The sequence below is a fragment of the Equus caballus genome, chromosome 9 (genome assembly GCF_041296265.1).
Source record: "Equus caballus isolate H_3958 breed thoroughbred chromosome 9, TB-T2T, whole genome shotgun sequence".
Taxonomy (NCBI): Eukaryota; Metazoa; Chordata; class Mammalia; order Perissodactyla; family Equidae; genus Equus; species Equus caballus.
The window spans coordinates 96,640,516-96,655,528 of NC_091692.1; the positions used below are offsets into that span (position 1 = coordinate 96,640,516).

The following is a 15,013-nucleotide window of genomic DNA, read 5'->3' on the forward strand; positions in this document are numbered from 1 at the left end:
CTTCTGGATCCAGCCCCACTCACCGTCTCTGGCCTCTTCGCAGAGCCCCATGAGATCTGTGACGAGGACAACTTTGGCGCTGTGATCTGGAAGGAGACCCCCGCAGGAGAGGTGGCCGCAGTCCGGTGTCCTCGCAATGCCACGGGTGAGGGCCGCCAGAGGGGTGGTGTGGGGGGCTCCTGTCGTGTCGTCACAGAGGTGTGCGTGAGGCACCGAGGTGCCCCTACTGGCCTGCCCGGGAGTGGACGCGGCCCAGAGGCTTGCCCAGGCCGCCCCACGTGTGCACCGAAGCAGGCACAGTGCAGGTCAGGAGCCCAGGGCCGCCGAGTGGGGACGTTGCTGGCAACCACGTGTCCTGAGCGCTCACCAAGAGCCAGCACCCGCACGAAGCCCATTACATGCAATGTCCCACGAAGTTGTCCACTTATAGGTGGGAAACTGAAGCGCAGAGAAGTTAACACACTCGCCCCGGGCTTGCAGGGCTAGTAAGTGGGAAGTCGGCTTTGAAGGCCTGTGGTCTTAATCCCCGAGCAGCTCTGTGGAGTGATTGGAGAGGCAGGCTGGGCTCCCAGGGGAAGGGGCCCACCCCCCCCCAGGGGTTGGTCTTCTTTGCCCCTCTTATGTAAAGGAATGCTGGCAGTTCATGTACCCTGTTTGCTGTGTGACATTCAGGAAGTGACTTAATCTCTCTGAGCCTCCTTTTTCTCTCTGTAAAACAATGGTATTGCAGGCTACCCCCTGCAGGGCTGTGGTAAGGAGGTGGTGGGCTGGCCCAGGGGAGGTGGGGACAGTGCTGGGGGCCATGGATTCCTGCCCCCCTGATTTGTTTCCAGAACAATACGTGTTCTTGGTAGCATATTGCAAATCAGAGGAGCAAAATGAGGCAACACAGGCCAGAGGATGGTGCGGCTCCCCGGGCCTCCTGTCTGCACACGTGACTGTATCACTCCTCATTTTGATCCTGTGCCACGCCATGGAGTGGGTGTCACTGCCCACCCCGTGGCCCTGTTGGGTGACACATTGTGGTAGTTGTCAGTGGCCCTCATCTCTGTGTGTGCATGTGGCTGTGCTTGGTCCCCTGACCATTTCCTAGGAGTAAGTTTTGGGACTGAGGGTATGCCCCTGTTGAAGGCTGTTGGTACTGACTCTGAGTGTCCCAGTGTCCACAGCTCACCCAGGCCGCTGGAGGGCACCCTCTCCGGCTGGCCCGAGGCCTCTGCCACCCCAGAGGTGGAGCCGGGCAGGGTGTTGGCTCTCCCCCCACACCCCGCCCCGGGCTCTGGATTGGGAGGGACTCCAGGAGAGGCTCCCACCCGGCTGAGGGCTCCTCCTCCACACAGTGGGGTCTCTGGAGGTGTGGCTCCTGCCGGTCCCCACCCTGGCACAGCTCCTGACTGCAGCAGCTGCTCTGGAACGTGCTGAAGGAAGGACGAAGAGAGGCCGGGCCCCTGTGTGGCCCTGCTCTCAGCAAGAGGCTCAGGGCGAGTCCCTGCTTCTGGGGTCCCATCTGGAGGGGCTCGTGCTGGGGGCTGGGGGCAGGACTCCTGTGCTGGAGGTATCCCCTGCCTGAGAAGGGGAGGCAGAGCTGCCCGTTGTCCCCCCAGGCCTTATCCTGCGACGTTGTGAGCTGGACGAGGAGGGCATTGCCTACTGGGAGCCCCCCACCTACATCCGCTGTGTCTCCATCGACTACCGAAACATCCAGATGATGGTGAGGGCCGGCCTGGGGTCTCCCACCCTGCTCCCCACCACTCCAGGGTGCTTTTCTGCCCTGTGTCCCTCAGACATAGCCCGATGTCCCCAGTGGCATGCCCTGTGGGCACCAGTCAACTGTGACCCCTGGCTGGGGGCTGCAGAGGGTCCCCTACATGTGCGGAGTTCGTGGTACCGCCTTGCTGCGTCCTGCAGAGTCATGGCGCCCAACCCCCATCTCCCCAGACACGGGAGCACCTGGCGAGGGCGCAGCGCGGGCTTCCCGGGGAGGGCGTCTCTGAGGTCATCCAGACGCTGGTGGAGATCTCCCAGGATGGGACCAGCTACAGCGGCGACCTCCTCTCCACCATCGATGTCCTCAGGAACATGACCGAGATCTTCCGGAGGGCATACTACAGCCCCACCCCCGGGGATGTGCAGGTGGGCTCCCAGGGGCAAAGCCCAGGCCAGGGGTGTGTGGGAGGGTGGGCAAGAAGTAGTCCTGGACGCCAGCCTTACTGAGCCCTACCGGGACAGAGGTGGGGCCCTGACCCTGGTCTAACACTGAGCCCTGATCCTAGTCATACATTGACCTCTGATCCTGGTCACACACTGAGCCTTGACCCTCGTCACACAGTGAGCCCTGACCCTGGTCACACACTGAGCCCTGACCCTGGTCGCACTCTGAGCCCTGACCCTGGTCGCACTCTGAGCCCTGACCCTGGTCGCACTCTGAGCCCTGACCCTGGTCGTACTCTGAGCCCTGACCCTGCTCACACACTGAGTCCTGACCCTGGTCGTACTCTGAGCCCTGACCCTGGTCGCACTCTGAGCCCTGACCCTGCTCACACACTGAGTCCCGACCCTGGTCACACTCTGAGCCCTGACCCTGGTCACACTCTGAGCCCTGACCCTGGTCAGACAGTAAGCCCTGACCTTGGTCACACTCTGAGCCCTGACCCTGGTCACACTCTGAGCCCTGACCCTGGTCACACTCTGAGCCCTGACCCTGGTCTCCGGTTGAGCCTGAGTTCTGGTGCCTTATTCTCTGCTCACTAGCCCTCCATTTCTTTCCAGAACTTTGTCCAGATCATCAGCAACCTGTTGGCGGAGGAGAACCGGGACAAGTGGGAGGAGGCCCAGCTGGTGCGGACACGGGTCTGGGGCCCTTGTGGTCAGAGCAGCAGGATGGGCACCGGCGTCTCTGGCGCCCCCTCAGGCCCAGGCTAGCCTGGGCTGGGGCCCTGGGTTCCAATCCCAACAGGGCTTGTGCAGGGGCGTGACTTTGAGGAAGTTGCTTAGCCTTCTGAGCCTGGTTTCCCCATTCACAGAGGACGCCCTCTCACCTCGTGGGGCTCAGTGAGGGGTGAGGGAAACCGCGGTGACTGTGCGTGGCGGGTCAGGGCGACCGGGACGTGCTGGTTCTTTCTCATCTGGGAAGAGGGGTCAGCCTCCCTTCTCCCCAAGTGGACCTGGAACCTGCCACCACTCTCCGGGGCAGTCCCTGGTGTGGGGCTGCGGGTCCCCAGAGACGCCTGCCCACGGGGCCGGCTCAGCAGCCCCCCGGGCTCAGTATCCTCATCCACAAAATGGCAGAGAATCCTCCACCGTCCCGGAGCCTGGTGGTGCCAGGGAAGGAGCAACAGGCTTGAGAAGGGGGCAGACGAGGGAAGGAGGCGGGAGGAGGCAGAGGACCGAGAAGATGGGTCCCCAACTTGGGGTGCAGGGGCTGCTCCCCACCATCTCCGAGGCTCCCTGACCCATACCTCCCCGCCCCCCAGATGGGCCCCAATGCCAAGGAGCTGTTCCGGCTGGTGGAGGACTTCGTGGACGTCATCGGCTTCCGCATGAAGGACTTACGGGACGCGTACCAGGTGACAGACAACCTGGGTAAGCCCGCTCGCTCTGCTGGGCCCGTGCCCCCTGCTCTGCACCCCTGGGCCTCCGCTTCCTCTTCTGTATAAAGAGGTGGCGGCCAGGCCCCTGTGGACCCTCGGGGCCCTTCCTCAGCTCAGTCCTGTTTTCAGGTGCCCAGAGCCGAGGCTCCTGACTATCCTGGTCTGATGGGGCCCCGGGAGGGTCAGCATGGGGTGGCTCAGACCCAGACTCGGTCCTGGAGCCCCCGAATCCTGGGACACACCAGGAACCCAGACCACAGCCAGCACTCTGCTTACCCCTCACTCGGGCTGGGCCCACTGTGCTCATCACCCCCAGTGCTCTCTGTGCTGGCCTAGCCTCCAGATAGGGTGGGACTGTGCAGCCACCTCCCCCGTGCCCAGAAGCATCTTGTCGGAGGGGCCTGGTCTCCACCCAGCGCCATGGCATTCACTGAAACTCTGAAATGGGGCCGAAACAGGACTCACCTCTTGGGGATGTAGAGAGCAGTAAATGGGCCTGGGACCTGGGAGATTGATGGCGCTGTCATTGTAAATCCTACAGCAATCATATTTGGTGGTTACTGTCAATGTTCCCTTAGATAGCTCTCATGGCCGTGTTCCTCAAATCCTCCCCATCTTGGGGCTCCTCTCCTGACTCTCTCAGTGGTCAAGGTCCCTCCTCGCAGTGGGGGATGCAGGGGGTGCTGGCCCCAGCTGTGATCCAAACAGCACCAAGGAGGGAGATTGTCACCTTCCTGTGGAGACACTCAACCTCTAGTGATATGCCCAAGATCAGCCCCCGTGCTAACAGGCACAGAGCTGCCCTGGGCCAGGACGAACATCCCCACATCTGCTAAGCTGAAGATTCCCAGAGACCTGGCACTGCCTGTCTGCCCGAGGAGCTTAGCATCCCTGAGCCCAGTCAGAGCTGGGGAGACCCTCTGAGGCCAGGCGGGGGCATGACTGGCCTTGATCTCACAGATGGGGAGACTCAGGCCTGGGGGGGCAGGTGCTCTTGGAGGTCAGCTGGCAAAGCGGAGTCAGTGGTGGCACCAGGCCACCTGGGTCGGACCCGCTGGCCCAGCAGCTCCATCTCTGAGGTGCCCTCCTTCCTGTCCTTCCTCTTGGGGCAGACTGGCCCTTTTACAGGTGAGGTGCCAGTGGCCCAGGGTGTGGAGGGCCTCCGTGCAGCCCTGTGACGGTGGCGTGGGGCCCTCCCGGTCCAGGACCTCATGGGGCGACGGCACCGCCCACAGCCCCTGGAGGGCCGCCCTGGCACGGGCCACAGTCCCTACCAACCTTCTGCCTCGGGGACCCTGTGCTGAGTGGATGGCCATTCAGGGCCAGCTCTGTGTACCAAAGGTGGCTCCTCCCAGTCACTCATTAAACCCCACACACCCCAAAACCCTACACACCCCACACACCCCACGCATCTCTGGTATTCCTCCACGTCTCTCCTGAGGCCCCTCCTCTGTGCCACTGAGGACCCCTTTCATTACCAGCAAAATCCCAAGGTCTGACGTCGTTCCCTAGGGTTCCCTTTCCTTCCTGGCCTGCGTCCCTCTCTGGAGGGGGCGGGTGGTCCTTTCTCAGTCCTGGGACCCTGGGTCCTCCTGGCTCCTTGGGGCCCCTCCAGACCCTCCCCCTCCCTCCTGTCCCCACCTGCTCCTTGTCCCCATCACCCAGGGTCACTCTCTCTGTGCTTTCCCGGTATAGACCTTGGGGTGTCAATATTCACACACACACCCCTTCCCGTGCCCTGGCCCCTCAGTCCCCTGGAGTCCTCCAAGGACCTTGGCCCCCCAGGGACCCCCCGCTCTGGTCTTGTCAGCCCTGCTCTGCCCGCTGGCCTCTCCCCCGCACTCTCTCTGAGTGCCCCGTTGGACCCCCTTGGCTCTCCTCGCCATCCAGGCAGGTCCAGCGGCGGCACCACCCTTGTCCCCGCCCTTCTGCACAGGGTGGCGCCTCCTCCTGCCGCCCTGCATGGCCCGCGCCACATGTCTCTGAACCCCTGACTTCTGTGGGCCACAGCACTGCCTGTGGGGACTGCGTTCCCAGACCCCCATCTCCCGGGACCCTGCTTCTCTCCCAGCTGTTGGCCTTGCCTCCCAGCGCTGACCCTTCATGCTGTCCTCCCAGGCCTATGTCTGCCACTTTGCCCCAGGGAATTGGGAGGGACAGTGTGCCTAGGGTGGAGGGGAGCAGAGCCGGATGGGCGGGGGCCTAGGTGGGGCTGAGGGTCTTCAGGAGGCTGGCCAGCCCCCCAGGGAGAGTTGGGAGGGAGGTTGCGGGGTCTGTCATCTCCTTTAATGTCCCTGAGCCCTGTGGTGGGGCCTTTCTCTCCCCTTTTACAGAGCCGGGGTGGAGGAAGTGGGGAGCTGGGCTGCAGCGTCCCAGGAGTGGGGAGGCCACCAAGGTGGACGCTGCTCTCTGTGGATCCCTCCGTGGCCACAGACCTGAGCGCAGAACTCACCTTTGACACCTTCTGGGGCCGCGGAGCCCGAGTGCAGGCCGGGCTCCTCACAAGGACAGGGGCTCCTGCTGGGGCGGGACGGTCCTTCCAGGGCTGGAAGGGGCCGGGGAGGCAGGCCAGCCCCTCTGGGTTGGGCTCCTCAGGCCCAGGCCAGCTCTCTGGGGCTCTGACCACCCCCAGCTCTCGTCTGCTGCCCCCTCCCTGTCCCCTACCCAAGACAGTCTTGGGCTCTGGGGACACGGCTGACCCAGGGAGCCTGTGTAGGGACAGGGCCAGGGGCCTCACCCCGAGGCTGGGAGGTCGGTGCCAGGCAGCAGCCTGCCAGGTGGCTCCCGTGCCCTCTGAACCATGAGCACCCCTGCGTGGTGGCGCTGGACTCCCAGGCCCGCTCTCCGGCTCCCCAGGGCCGAGGCCCCTTGTTGGGTGACCGCTGTCTCTCTGTCTCCCCTTGTCTGTGTCTGTCCATCTCTTGCCCGCCCCCCACCCCCAAGTCCTCAGCATCCACAAGCTCCCGGCCAGCAGAGCCACAGACATCAGCTTCCCCATGAAGGGCTGGCGGGCCACGGGCGATTGGGCGAAGGTGCCGGAGGACAGGGTCACTGTGTCCAAGAGCGTCTTCTCCACCGGGCTGGCAGGTGAGCGGCCCCAGGGTGTGGGTGAGGCCCTCAGGGGAGACTCGGGCCTGGGGTCTGAGGGCACAGCCCCCCTAGGAAGTTCCTTCTGGAGTCTGGCCTGCTGCCTCAAGGGCCAGGGTGGCACCCATTTCTTTTCAGTGTTCCCGAGTTTGCCCCCTCCTCCAAGAAACTCTCCTGCCCTCCCTGTGTGGGGAGGCTCGTGGACCATCTCTGCTGAAGGGACCTTCTCATTGCAGGGAGGGGAAGGGTCTCGCCTGGAGTCACGCGGCGGGCGACTCTGAGTGCCCTGCCTGCCCCGGCTCTCCAACCGCAGCCCTGCGTCCGGGGTGGGGGTGGACGTGACCGCAGAGCCCGGGCCTCCTCTGGGACACGCGCTTCCCTGCCCGCCCCCTCCAGCCCTCCCCCAGCGGGAGTGGGAGCGGGTCAGAGGAGAGTGACGCGGTGGCCTCCCTCTCTTCCAGAGGCAGATGACTCGTCTGTGTTTGTGGTGGGCACCGTCCTCTACCGAAACCTGGGCAGCTTCCTGGCCCTGCAGAGGTGGGGCCGTGGGGCTCGGGGCGGGGGCACCGGGCCTGAGCCTGGAGGGTGCCAAGGGATGCGGGCCTCTGCGGGCCTGGGGGAGGGGCTGGGGCTCGAGTCATAGGGGGCGGCTCCACGGACCCCTGACCGGCCTGCTGGTGTCCCCAGGAACACGACTGTCCTGAACTCCAAGGTCATCTCGGTGACCGTGAAGCCGCCACCCCGCTCCCTGCTCACACCCCTGGAGATTGAGTTTGCCCACATGTACAATGTGAGTGCCCTCCACGTGTGCATGTCTGTGTGCGTGTGCGTGAGTCCTCCTGTCTGATCCACGTGTGGAGCGTGTGTGCGCGCACTTCGCGGGTCTCTCGCCAGCCTTGTGAGAGAGCTGCTTTTATCCCCAAATGGTAGGTGGGGAAACTGAGGCGTGGTGACTTGCCCAGGGTCTCACGGCAGGGCCACGTGGGAGCTGAAATGCAACCCACATCTGACACCACTGCCTGAGCCCTATCCACTCCTCCCCCCGGCCCCGCCCCTTCGGTGGCCTGGTTGCTTCCTTGGAGAAGAGAGAGCCATTCCTTTCTGAGAGACCAGTCTCCGTGCTCTGACCCAGGGGGCTCTCCACTGGGCCTCAGAGGAGCCGGGGCCAAGATGCCCTTTGGGCCAGCTGAGAGCCAGGAGCCCGAGGGCGCCAGCTGTCCGTGTTACCCAGCCAGGACAGGGTCTCCAACCCCAGGCCAGGGCTGTGCGAAGAACCAGCCCTGCTCTTACCAGCTGTGTGGTTTTGAACAAGTTGTTCAACCTCTCTGTGCATTGGCTCCCTCCGTTATCAAGTGGGAACTGTAGAGTTGGGTGAGGATGAAGTATTTCCCACCAGTGCTTAGAGCACCGCCCCTCGTGAGCGCTAATAACCCCCGCTGTTGTGCCTGCCGCAGCCCCGGTGCCCACTCAGTGTGGCCTCAGGACGGGCTGTTTACTGAGGCGCTGCCTGCGCCCTCCTGTCTCTGCTCCCTCTTACCCCTCCTGCTTTCAGCTGGACCGGCCACCTGGGCCTCCAGAGAGGGGCTTTGGTCACTGCTGCACAGCCCTGCTCAGAGAGGGGATGGGAGCTGCCCAAGGCCACACAGCGGGGAGTGGGGGGCTGGGCCAGCCCCTTCCCCATCTTGGCCTCAGTTTCCTTCAGTTCCTGTGTGCCTAGCACACCTGTGGGTGGACCTGGCCGTGACCCTCGGGTGGGCTCGTAGGGCAGCAGGTGGCCCTGACTCTTCCCCCCTCTCCCCCAGGGTACCACCAACCAGACCTGTATCCTGTGGGATGAGACGGACATGTAAGTCCATCTGGGCCTTGTGGCCTCGGGGGCTCTGGGGTGGGCTTGAAGGGGGGCTGACCCAGCGGGGGAGGGGGCAGCCTTCAGGTCTGAGGCCGCCGTGCCCCCATGCGTCTGCGCCTCGCACGGTCCCTCCCTGCCCAGGTCTGGCTCTGAGGCAGCATGGAGCCCACCCAGCCCGCCTCCCCCGCTCCCAGGGGAGTCTGCAATCCGAGGAGGAGCGGGGCGTGGAGGTCTGACCTTGGGCCAGGTGACAGGCAGTTTAGGCTTGCAGGAGCTGGGGGAGCACCACGGCAGGCGGGGCCCCCTGGGTGGGACTGGAGACCCAGAGCGATCAGATGGGAAGCAGAGGCCCATGGGGTCCCTGCCTAGATCCTTGTCCAGCACCCGCCAGCGCCAGCCCGTGCCCGCACTGCAGCACCGCGAGAGCAGTGGGCCACCTGCGCCATGCCTGGCGGGGACTGGGCTGCGTTGGCCGGGCCGTGATGTGGGATCTCAGGGCTCTGCGCGGGCACCAGAGTGGGGTGCCCTCCCAGACACACTGAGACCAAGGGGGAGTTGGGGGGCCTCATTTAGTCACGGGGAAGAGCTTGCGCAAAGGCCCCAAAGTGGCAGCAGCTCCCAGACACGAATAGGGTCAGAATTTTGGGAGACGGGGCGGGAGAGAGCTTGGTGGCTGGATCCGATGGGCCAGGTGGGTCTAGTGGGGGCTGGGTCTTCCCCACAAGGGGTTTGGTGTGCGTTGGAGAGGGTGTGATCAGGGCGCTGGGTGTCATTGTCACGGCCCGCCTCTCTCAGCCCTGGCACCGCCAGCCCTCAGGCCTCCCTGCGCCCTTCCCCAGGCCGGCTGGCACTGTGAGTGTGCTCAGCCTGGGCCTCGGGCCTGGGGTTACATCAGCAAGTCCCTCACGCTCGGGGCACTACAGTGATGAAAGCGTGTCCTGGGAGGTCAGGGAAGGGTCCCGGAGTGGCTGACACAGGAGGAGTCAAGTTTGCCTGACGGAGAAGGGCAGGAAGGGGTTTCAGAAGCGCAGCTTGAGCAAAAGTGTGGAGGTTGGAAGATACAGGAGGAACGTGAGGGGTGGCCAGGAAGAGCAGAGGCTGGAGAGCAGGCAGGATGGGTGCAGAGGGAAGTCTGTGAGGGGTGTGGGGGTGGTTTGTGGGGGCTGCGTGTCAGGAACTATCGAAGTTGTTGGAGGGAGGGGATCATCAGCCACCCATCCATCCCTCATCCATCGCCCATCCATCCACCCACCCTTCCATCCCCCATCCACTCCCCATCCACCCATCCACTCATCCATCCACCCACCCTTCCATCCCCCATCCACTCCCCATCCATCCATCCACCATCCATCCACCCACCCTTCCATCCCCCATCCACTCCCCATCCATCCATCCACCATCCATCCACCCACCCTTCCATCCCCATCCACTCCCCATCCATCCATCCACTCATCCATCCACTCATCCATCCACCATCCATCCACCCATCCATCCACCATCCATCCACCCATCCATCCATCCACCCATCCATCCATCTCACATCCATCCATCCACTCATCCATTCTTCCATCCTCCGTTCATCCATCCACCCATCCATCTCCAATCCATCCATCCCCCATCCATCCATTCCCTATCCATCCATCCATCCACCCACCCTCCTATCCACCCACCCACCCATCCACCAATGGTTACTGACCACCGACAAGGCACTGCTCTAGGAAGTCCTGGCCCTCGGCCTCCTCCTATCTCCAGGGAGAAAGGATACTGAAGCAGGAACATATAGACCCGTGTGAAAATGTCAGGTCATGTCACATGCCAAGAAGTGGAGCCAGATGGATCTCATGGCAGGTGGGGTGAGGTGCTTCTCAGAGCAGGTTCACGGAGGCCTCTCCGAGGAGGTGATGTTGAGCGGAGGCTGACACGGCACACGGCACTCTGCACGTGGGGGTCTGGGGACAAACATTTTGGCAGAGGGAACAGAAGTGCAAAGGCCCTGTGGTGGGAGTGTGTGGGCTATATGGCAGACCCACTGCCTTTCCTACTCTTGGTCTGGGGGTGTGAGGACAGGGTCTAGGCCAGGGGGCTGGGCTGGGGGAGAGCTGGGGCGGAGCCTACAGCCCTGGAAACAGGCCCTCTGGCTTGGATTGCTGTTGACTGATTTTCTCTGGGTTTTGCAAGCAGCACAAGCTCTTTGTACGAAATGGGGTGTCAGAAAAGGATAAAAAAAGAAAAAGCAAGAAAGAAGGCCCACACGCTGGCAGCACCCAGGCGGGCCCCTGCGGCCCTCGCCTGTGGCGCGTGGCGGGAGAGCCCAGAGCTTTGCATTTTCGGAGGTGGAGCTGGTACTGCGGCTGCAGGTCCATCCTCTCTGGCCCCTGATTTTGGCACAGGCCCCTCCCACAGCCCAGACATCCCCCAGGGGCTGTTCAGAGGCTGCCTGCGGCTCCCTGGGGCGCCTGCTTCGCCCCGGCGGCCCGACTGAAGGAGCCCTCCGCATTCTACTGGGAACACCAGCCTGATTGGACAGCCCCGCCTGCATTTCCCAGTACTTCCTTGGCATTGCGTCCCTGGAGAGTTTTAAGCTCTCGGTAGTAAATTGTTTTCCTGAAAAGTGGGGCCCATCCCCTTTGCCTCCTGGGGCAGCAGGCTGTGACATCTTGCCAGCCCAGAGTGTGTAAATTCACTGTCCCTCGGACCCTTCTGTGGTCAAGGAGGACCCCTGCGGCTGTGTGGCCTGAGCAGATCGCGCCCTCGGGATGCCTCAGCTTCCTGTCCCGTGGCCGAGTCTGCCTGCCTGCAGGTGGGAGCAGAGCGGGGAGAGGACTGACCGTGGCCTCCATTTGCCCTTCCTCTCTCAAGGGTGGGGGGGGCACATTTGCCACCCCAGGGGTGCTCTGCCCACCTGGTCATTTCTGGATGGATGGGACTGTTAAGGTCTCTGCTCCTGAGGGCCTGGGGCCCCAAGGACAGCGGCAGGGTGCCCACAGCTCTGCGGTGTTTGAGGCATGCCCCGGACAGCATTTTGCACATGAGTTCTCGCTTCCATCTTGGGCCCGGCCCTGGGAGCCTGGTGGCACTGTGCCTGTTGCCACTGAGGACTCTGTGGCTCCAAGAGGCCCCAAGCCCAGCTGAAACCTCAGGAGCGGGGACTGAGGCATCTCACGTAGAAGCGGGCAGCCTGGGCCCATGGAGAGGGTCAGAGGCTGATGGGAATTGGCGGGGGGGCTGGCTCTGCCCTCTCCTCCACCCCTGTCCCCTCTGCTCTGTGCTGGACAGCTACTCTTCTGGGGCCTGGTGGGGCCACTCCAAACCCCATGAATGGGCTAAGAGGAGCCCAGGGTTTCCCAGGTGACCGGAAATGGGGTCCAAGGGCAGGGCCCCAGGTCTGCTTCCACCAGTGTTCCCAGGGCTCGGGTCTGTGCTGATGTGGGCCTATGTTTGTGTGTGCATGATCAGAAAGGGTCAAACATGTCAGCAGGACTGTGTGTGTGGGGTAGGGGCGGAAGCTAAGAGCCATCAGTGACCTTCAGCTGAGAAATAGTGATCTCTCCGTCCATGACTGTGATCCGTTACGGAAACCTCTTCCTGGTCACAGACGGAGCCTGGATCCCAAACTCAGACAGAGCCTTGGTCCTGATGACACCCTGAACCCTGACCCTAGTCACTACTGATCCCTAACCCTGCTCACATGCTGAGTCTTGATCCTGGTCACACTCTGAGCCCTGACTCTGCTCACACTCTGAGGCATGACAGTGCTCACACTGAGCCCTGATCCTGCTCACACTCTGAGCCCTGACCCTGCTCACACACTGATCCCTGACCCTGCTCACACTCTGAGCCCTGACCCTGCTCACACACTGAGCCCTGACCCTGCTCACACACTGAGCCCTGACCCTGCTCACACTCTGAGCCCTGGTCCTGGTCACACTCTGAGTCCTGACCTTGCTTACACTCTGAGCTCTGACCCTGGTCACTCTCTGAGCCCTGGTCCTGGTCACACTCTGAGCTCTGACCCTGCTCACTCTCTGAGCCCTGGTCCTGGTCACACTCTGAGTCCTGACCTTGCTTACACTCTGAGCTCTGACCCTGGTCACTCTCTGAGCCCTGGTCCTGGTCACACTCTGAGCTCTGACCCTGGTCACTCTCTGAGCCCTAGTCCTGGTCACACTCTGAGTCCTGACCCTGGTCACACTCTGAGCCCTGACCCTGGTCATACTCTGAGCCCTGACCCTGGGCACACACTGAGCCCTGACCCTGTGTCTCACCTGGAATCACTGTGCATGTTCACATGTAATTGCGCATGTGTCATATGCTTGCAGGGCCGCCTCCCTGCATGTGACACACTCGCCTTAGAAAGAGTGAGTCAGAGGCTTCCACCCACAGTGCAGACCCTCCACCTGCCTCGCCCCAGTTACACACACACACTTACCCACAGCGGCTCCACGTCCCCTCTCAAGGCGACTGCTCGTGCTCTGTAAACACTGGGCCCTGACAGCCCCCTGGAGTCGCTCTTGCCCCTGGAGCCCAAGTTATGCGACCAGTCCCACCCTCTCAGCCCAAAGACCCCGGATCACCCGCTGCTGAACACTGGCTGACAGCATGGCCCAGGGAGCCCCCTACACCCCTGGACTAGCCTGGCCATTGGCAGTGAGGGCCTGGGGAATGAGAGTGTTAGGGAGGGAAAAGGGGGTCCTTGCAGAGTTCCCAGATGTTTAGGAGGGTGGATGGATGGCCGGGTGGGTGGAGGAGGAGTGGAGAGAGGATGGAGGGGTGGTGACGGGGGTCGAGAAAGGCTGGGAAGCAGGTGGCGGGAGTTGAGTTCTGTGGTTCTGAAAGGACAGCTCCCTGGGTCTCGGACTCATGGGAAGTTGCAAGTGTTTCGCAGTCTCCTTTTTAAAAATAAATAACCCAGAGTTACATAGAGCATAAAAGTCAGAGTTTGCAAGGTCGCGAGAGATCATCTGCTCTGCCCTCACTTGAAAGTGGTCCGACTGAGGCCCAACGTGGGGACGTTAATATCGGCCAGGGCCTGGGCCAGACCCCATCCATGGTGCTTGTCCTGCTAGGCCAGTGTCTCAGGGGTGTTCTGCCAGATGCCAGCCCCAAGAGGGCTCCAGGAAGAGCAGGGTTCCATGCCCACCACACACACATCAGCTATCAAGGCCCTGAGAAGGCCTGCAGCGGGCTCCTATTCACCTGGGTTGGGAGTGTCCCTAACTTGTGGGCTCTTGGCACCCTTACTCTCCAGACCCTGAGCCAGTAGAGTAGACACTGGGACAGGCTGGCAGAGAGGGGGACATCCCCGCACACAGTGTGGGCTCCTTTCCCGAAGCCTGACCCCCCCAGGCCCCTTTAGATCTGCTCGTTTACTCACACAAGCTTTCTCTGTCCAGCTGAGGGGACTGAGGCCCAGAGTGCTGTCTGACAAGCCCAGGGTCACCCCGTGAGTCATTCCAGTCTGTGCAGACTCCCAGCCCTGCCACATACACAGGGCCCAGGCCGGGGGCAGCTGTCCCGGGAACATACAGGACCTAGGCCCAGCCTCCTCCCTGGGCTCCATGCCCAAGTGTGCGTCTTTGTCCCTTTAAGAGCTTTGCCCCCCCCCCCCATCCTTGGTTTCCGTGGAGAGGGCAGTGAGGGGGCAGGCCGAGGGGGGCGAACGGAAGGGAGCCTTGGCAGGGTCCCCAGGTCGCTGTCAGCGGCCGGTTCCCAGCCCGATTTCTCCCACGCCGGCTGTTGCTGATGGGGGCAGAGGGGGTGGGCTGAGCCGAGACAGGCCCAACACAGAAGGCCTCTGTGGCGGCCTGGGAGGGCCTCAGGATCCTCATCCTCCCTGAGCGTGGTGGGGCAGGGGGAGGGTGTGCTTGCTGCCCCCCCACCTGGGTTGGGGAGAGGTGGAGTCTGCTCTTAGAAGTGAGACCGTCCACCCATCCTACCCTCCGCCCCTGCCCAGCCCTGGACTCAGCCCAGCCTTTTTCCCCAGCGCCCCCTGGTCTCTGAGTCTGCCCCCACTTTGTCCTTGGGGGCAGCAGGGGCTGGCAGAGGCTGGTGTGGGCCCACCTCTCCTCAAGGGGCTCCAGAGCCCAGCCTGCCAGTCTCCTTGGCTTTGGGAGCTGGAGGAGGAGACAGGCCATGAGGTCAGGAGGACCGGGGTGCTCTGAACCTGGGGTGGGACAATGAGCATCCCCTGGCCCGCCCCCCACTGCCCTCCACCCCGCCGGCCCCCTCGCTGCCTGGTCCCTGTGCTCTCATCTCCTCCTCCGGCCTCAGAAGCCACCTGTGCCGGGAGGCCTTCCTGCCCATTTTCCTACATCTGTACCCTGTCCGCTTCTTCCCTGCTCCGACCCCAGTTTGCAGGAAGTCCATACATCTGTGTTCCCTGCTTCCTGTTGGCCCCACCCCTGCAGAACGTGAGCCCCACCCGACGGCAGGGCTGGGTCTCGTCCACGTGTTTCCATGCTGGGCACACAGTAGGCCCTCAGGAGGT

At 63.0% G+C, this 15,013-nt stretch overlaps 1 protein-coding gene across 7 annotated transcripts in view; it reads left to right on the plus strand.

Annotated features, from left to right (window-relative positions):
* The window catches only part of ADGRB1 (adhesion G protein-coupled receptor B1), an 88,338-nt gene that overhangs the window by 30,037 nt on the left and 43,288 nt on the right, over window positions 1-15,013 (plus strand). For all 7 annotated transcript variants that reach the window (XM_070221948.1, XM_070221951.1, XM_070221953.1 and 4 more), the window contains exons 9-17: window positions 44-145; window positions 1,605-1,711; window positions 1,939-2,133; window positions 2,770-2,838; window positions 3,474-3,582; window positions 6,534-6,677; window positions 7,139-7,214; window positions 7,365-7,467; window positions 8,480-8,523. In XM_070221948.1, the coding sequence (XP_070078049.1) occupies window positions 44-145; window positions 1,605-1,711; window positions 1,939-2,133; window positions 2,770-2,838; window positions 3,474-3,582; window positions 6,534-6,677; window positions 7,139-7,214; window positions 7,365-7,467; window positions 8,480-8,523 (949 nt within the window). The remainder of the gene's footprint in view (window positions 1-43; window positions 146-1,604; window positions 1,712-1,938; window positions 2,134-2,769; window positions 2,839-3,473; window positions 3,583-6,533; window positions 6,678-7,138; window positions 7,215-7,364; window positions 7,468-8,479; window positions 8,524-15,013) is intronic.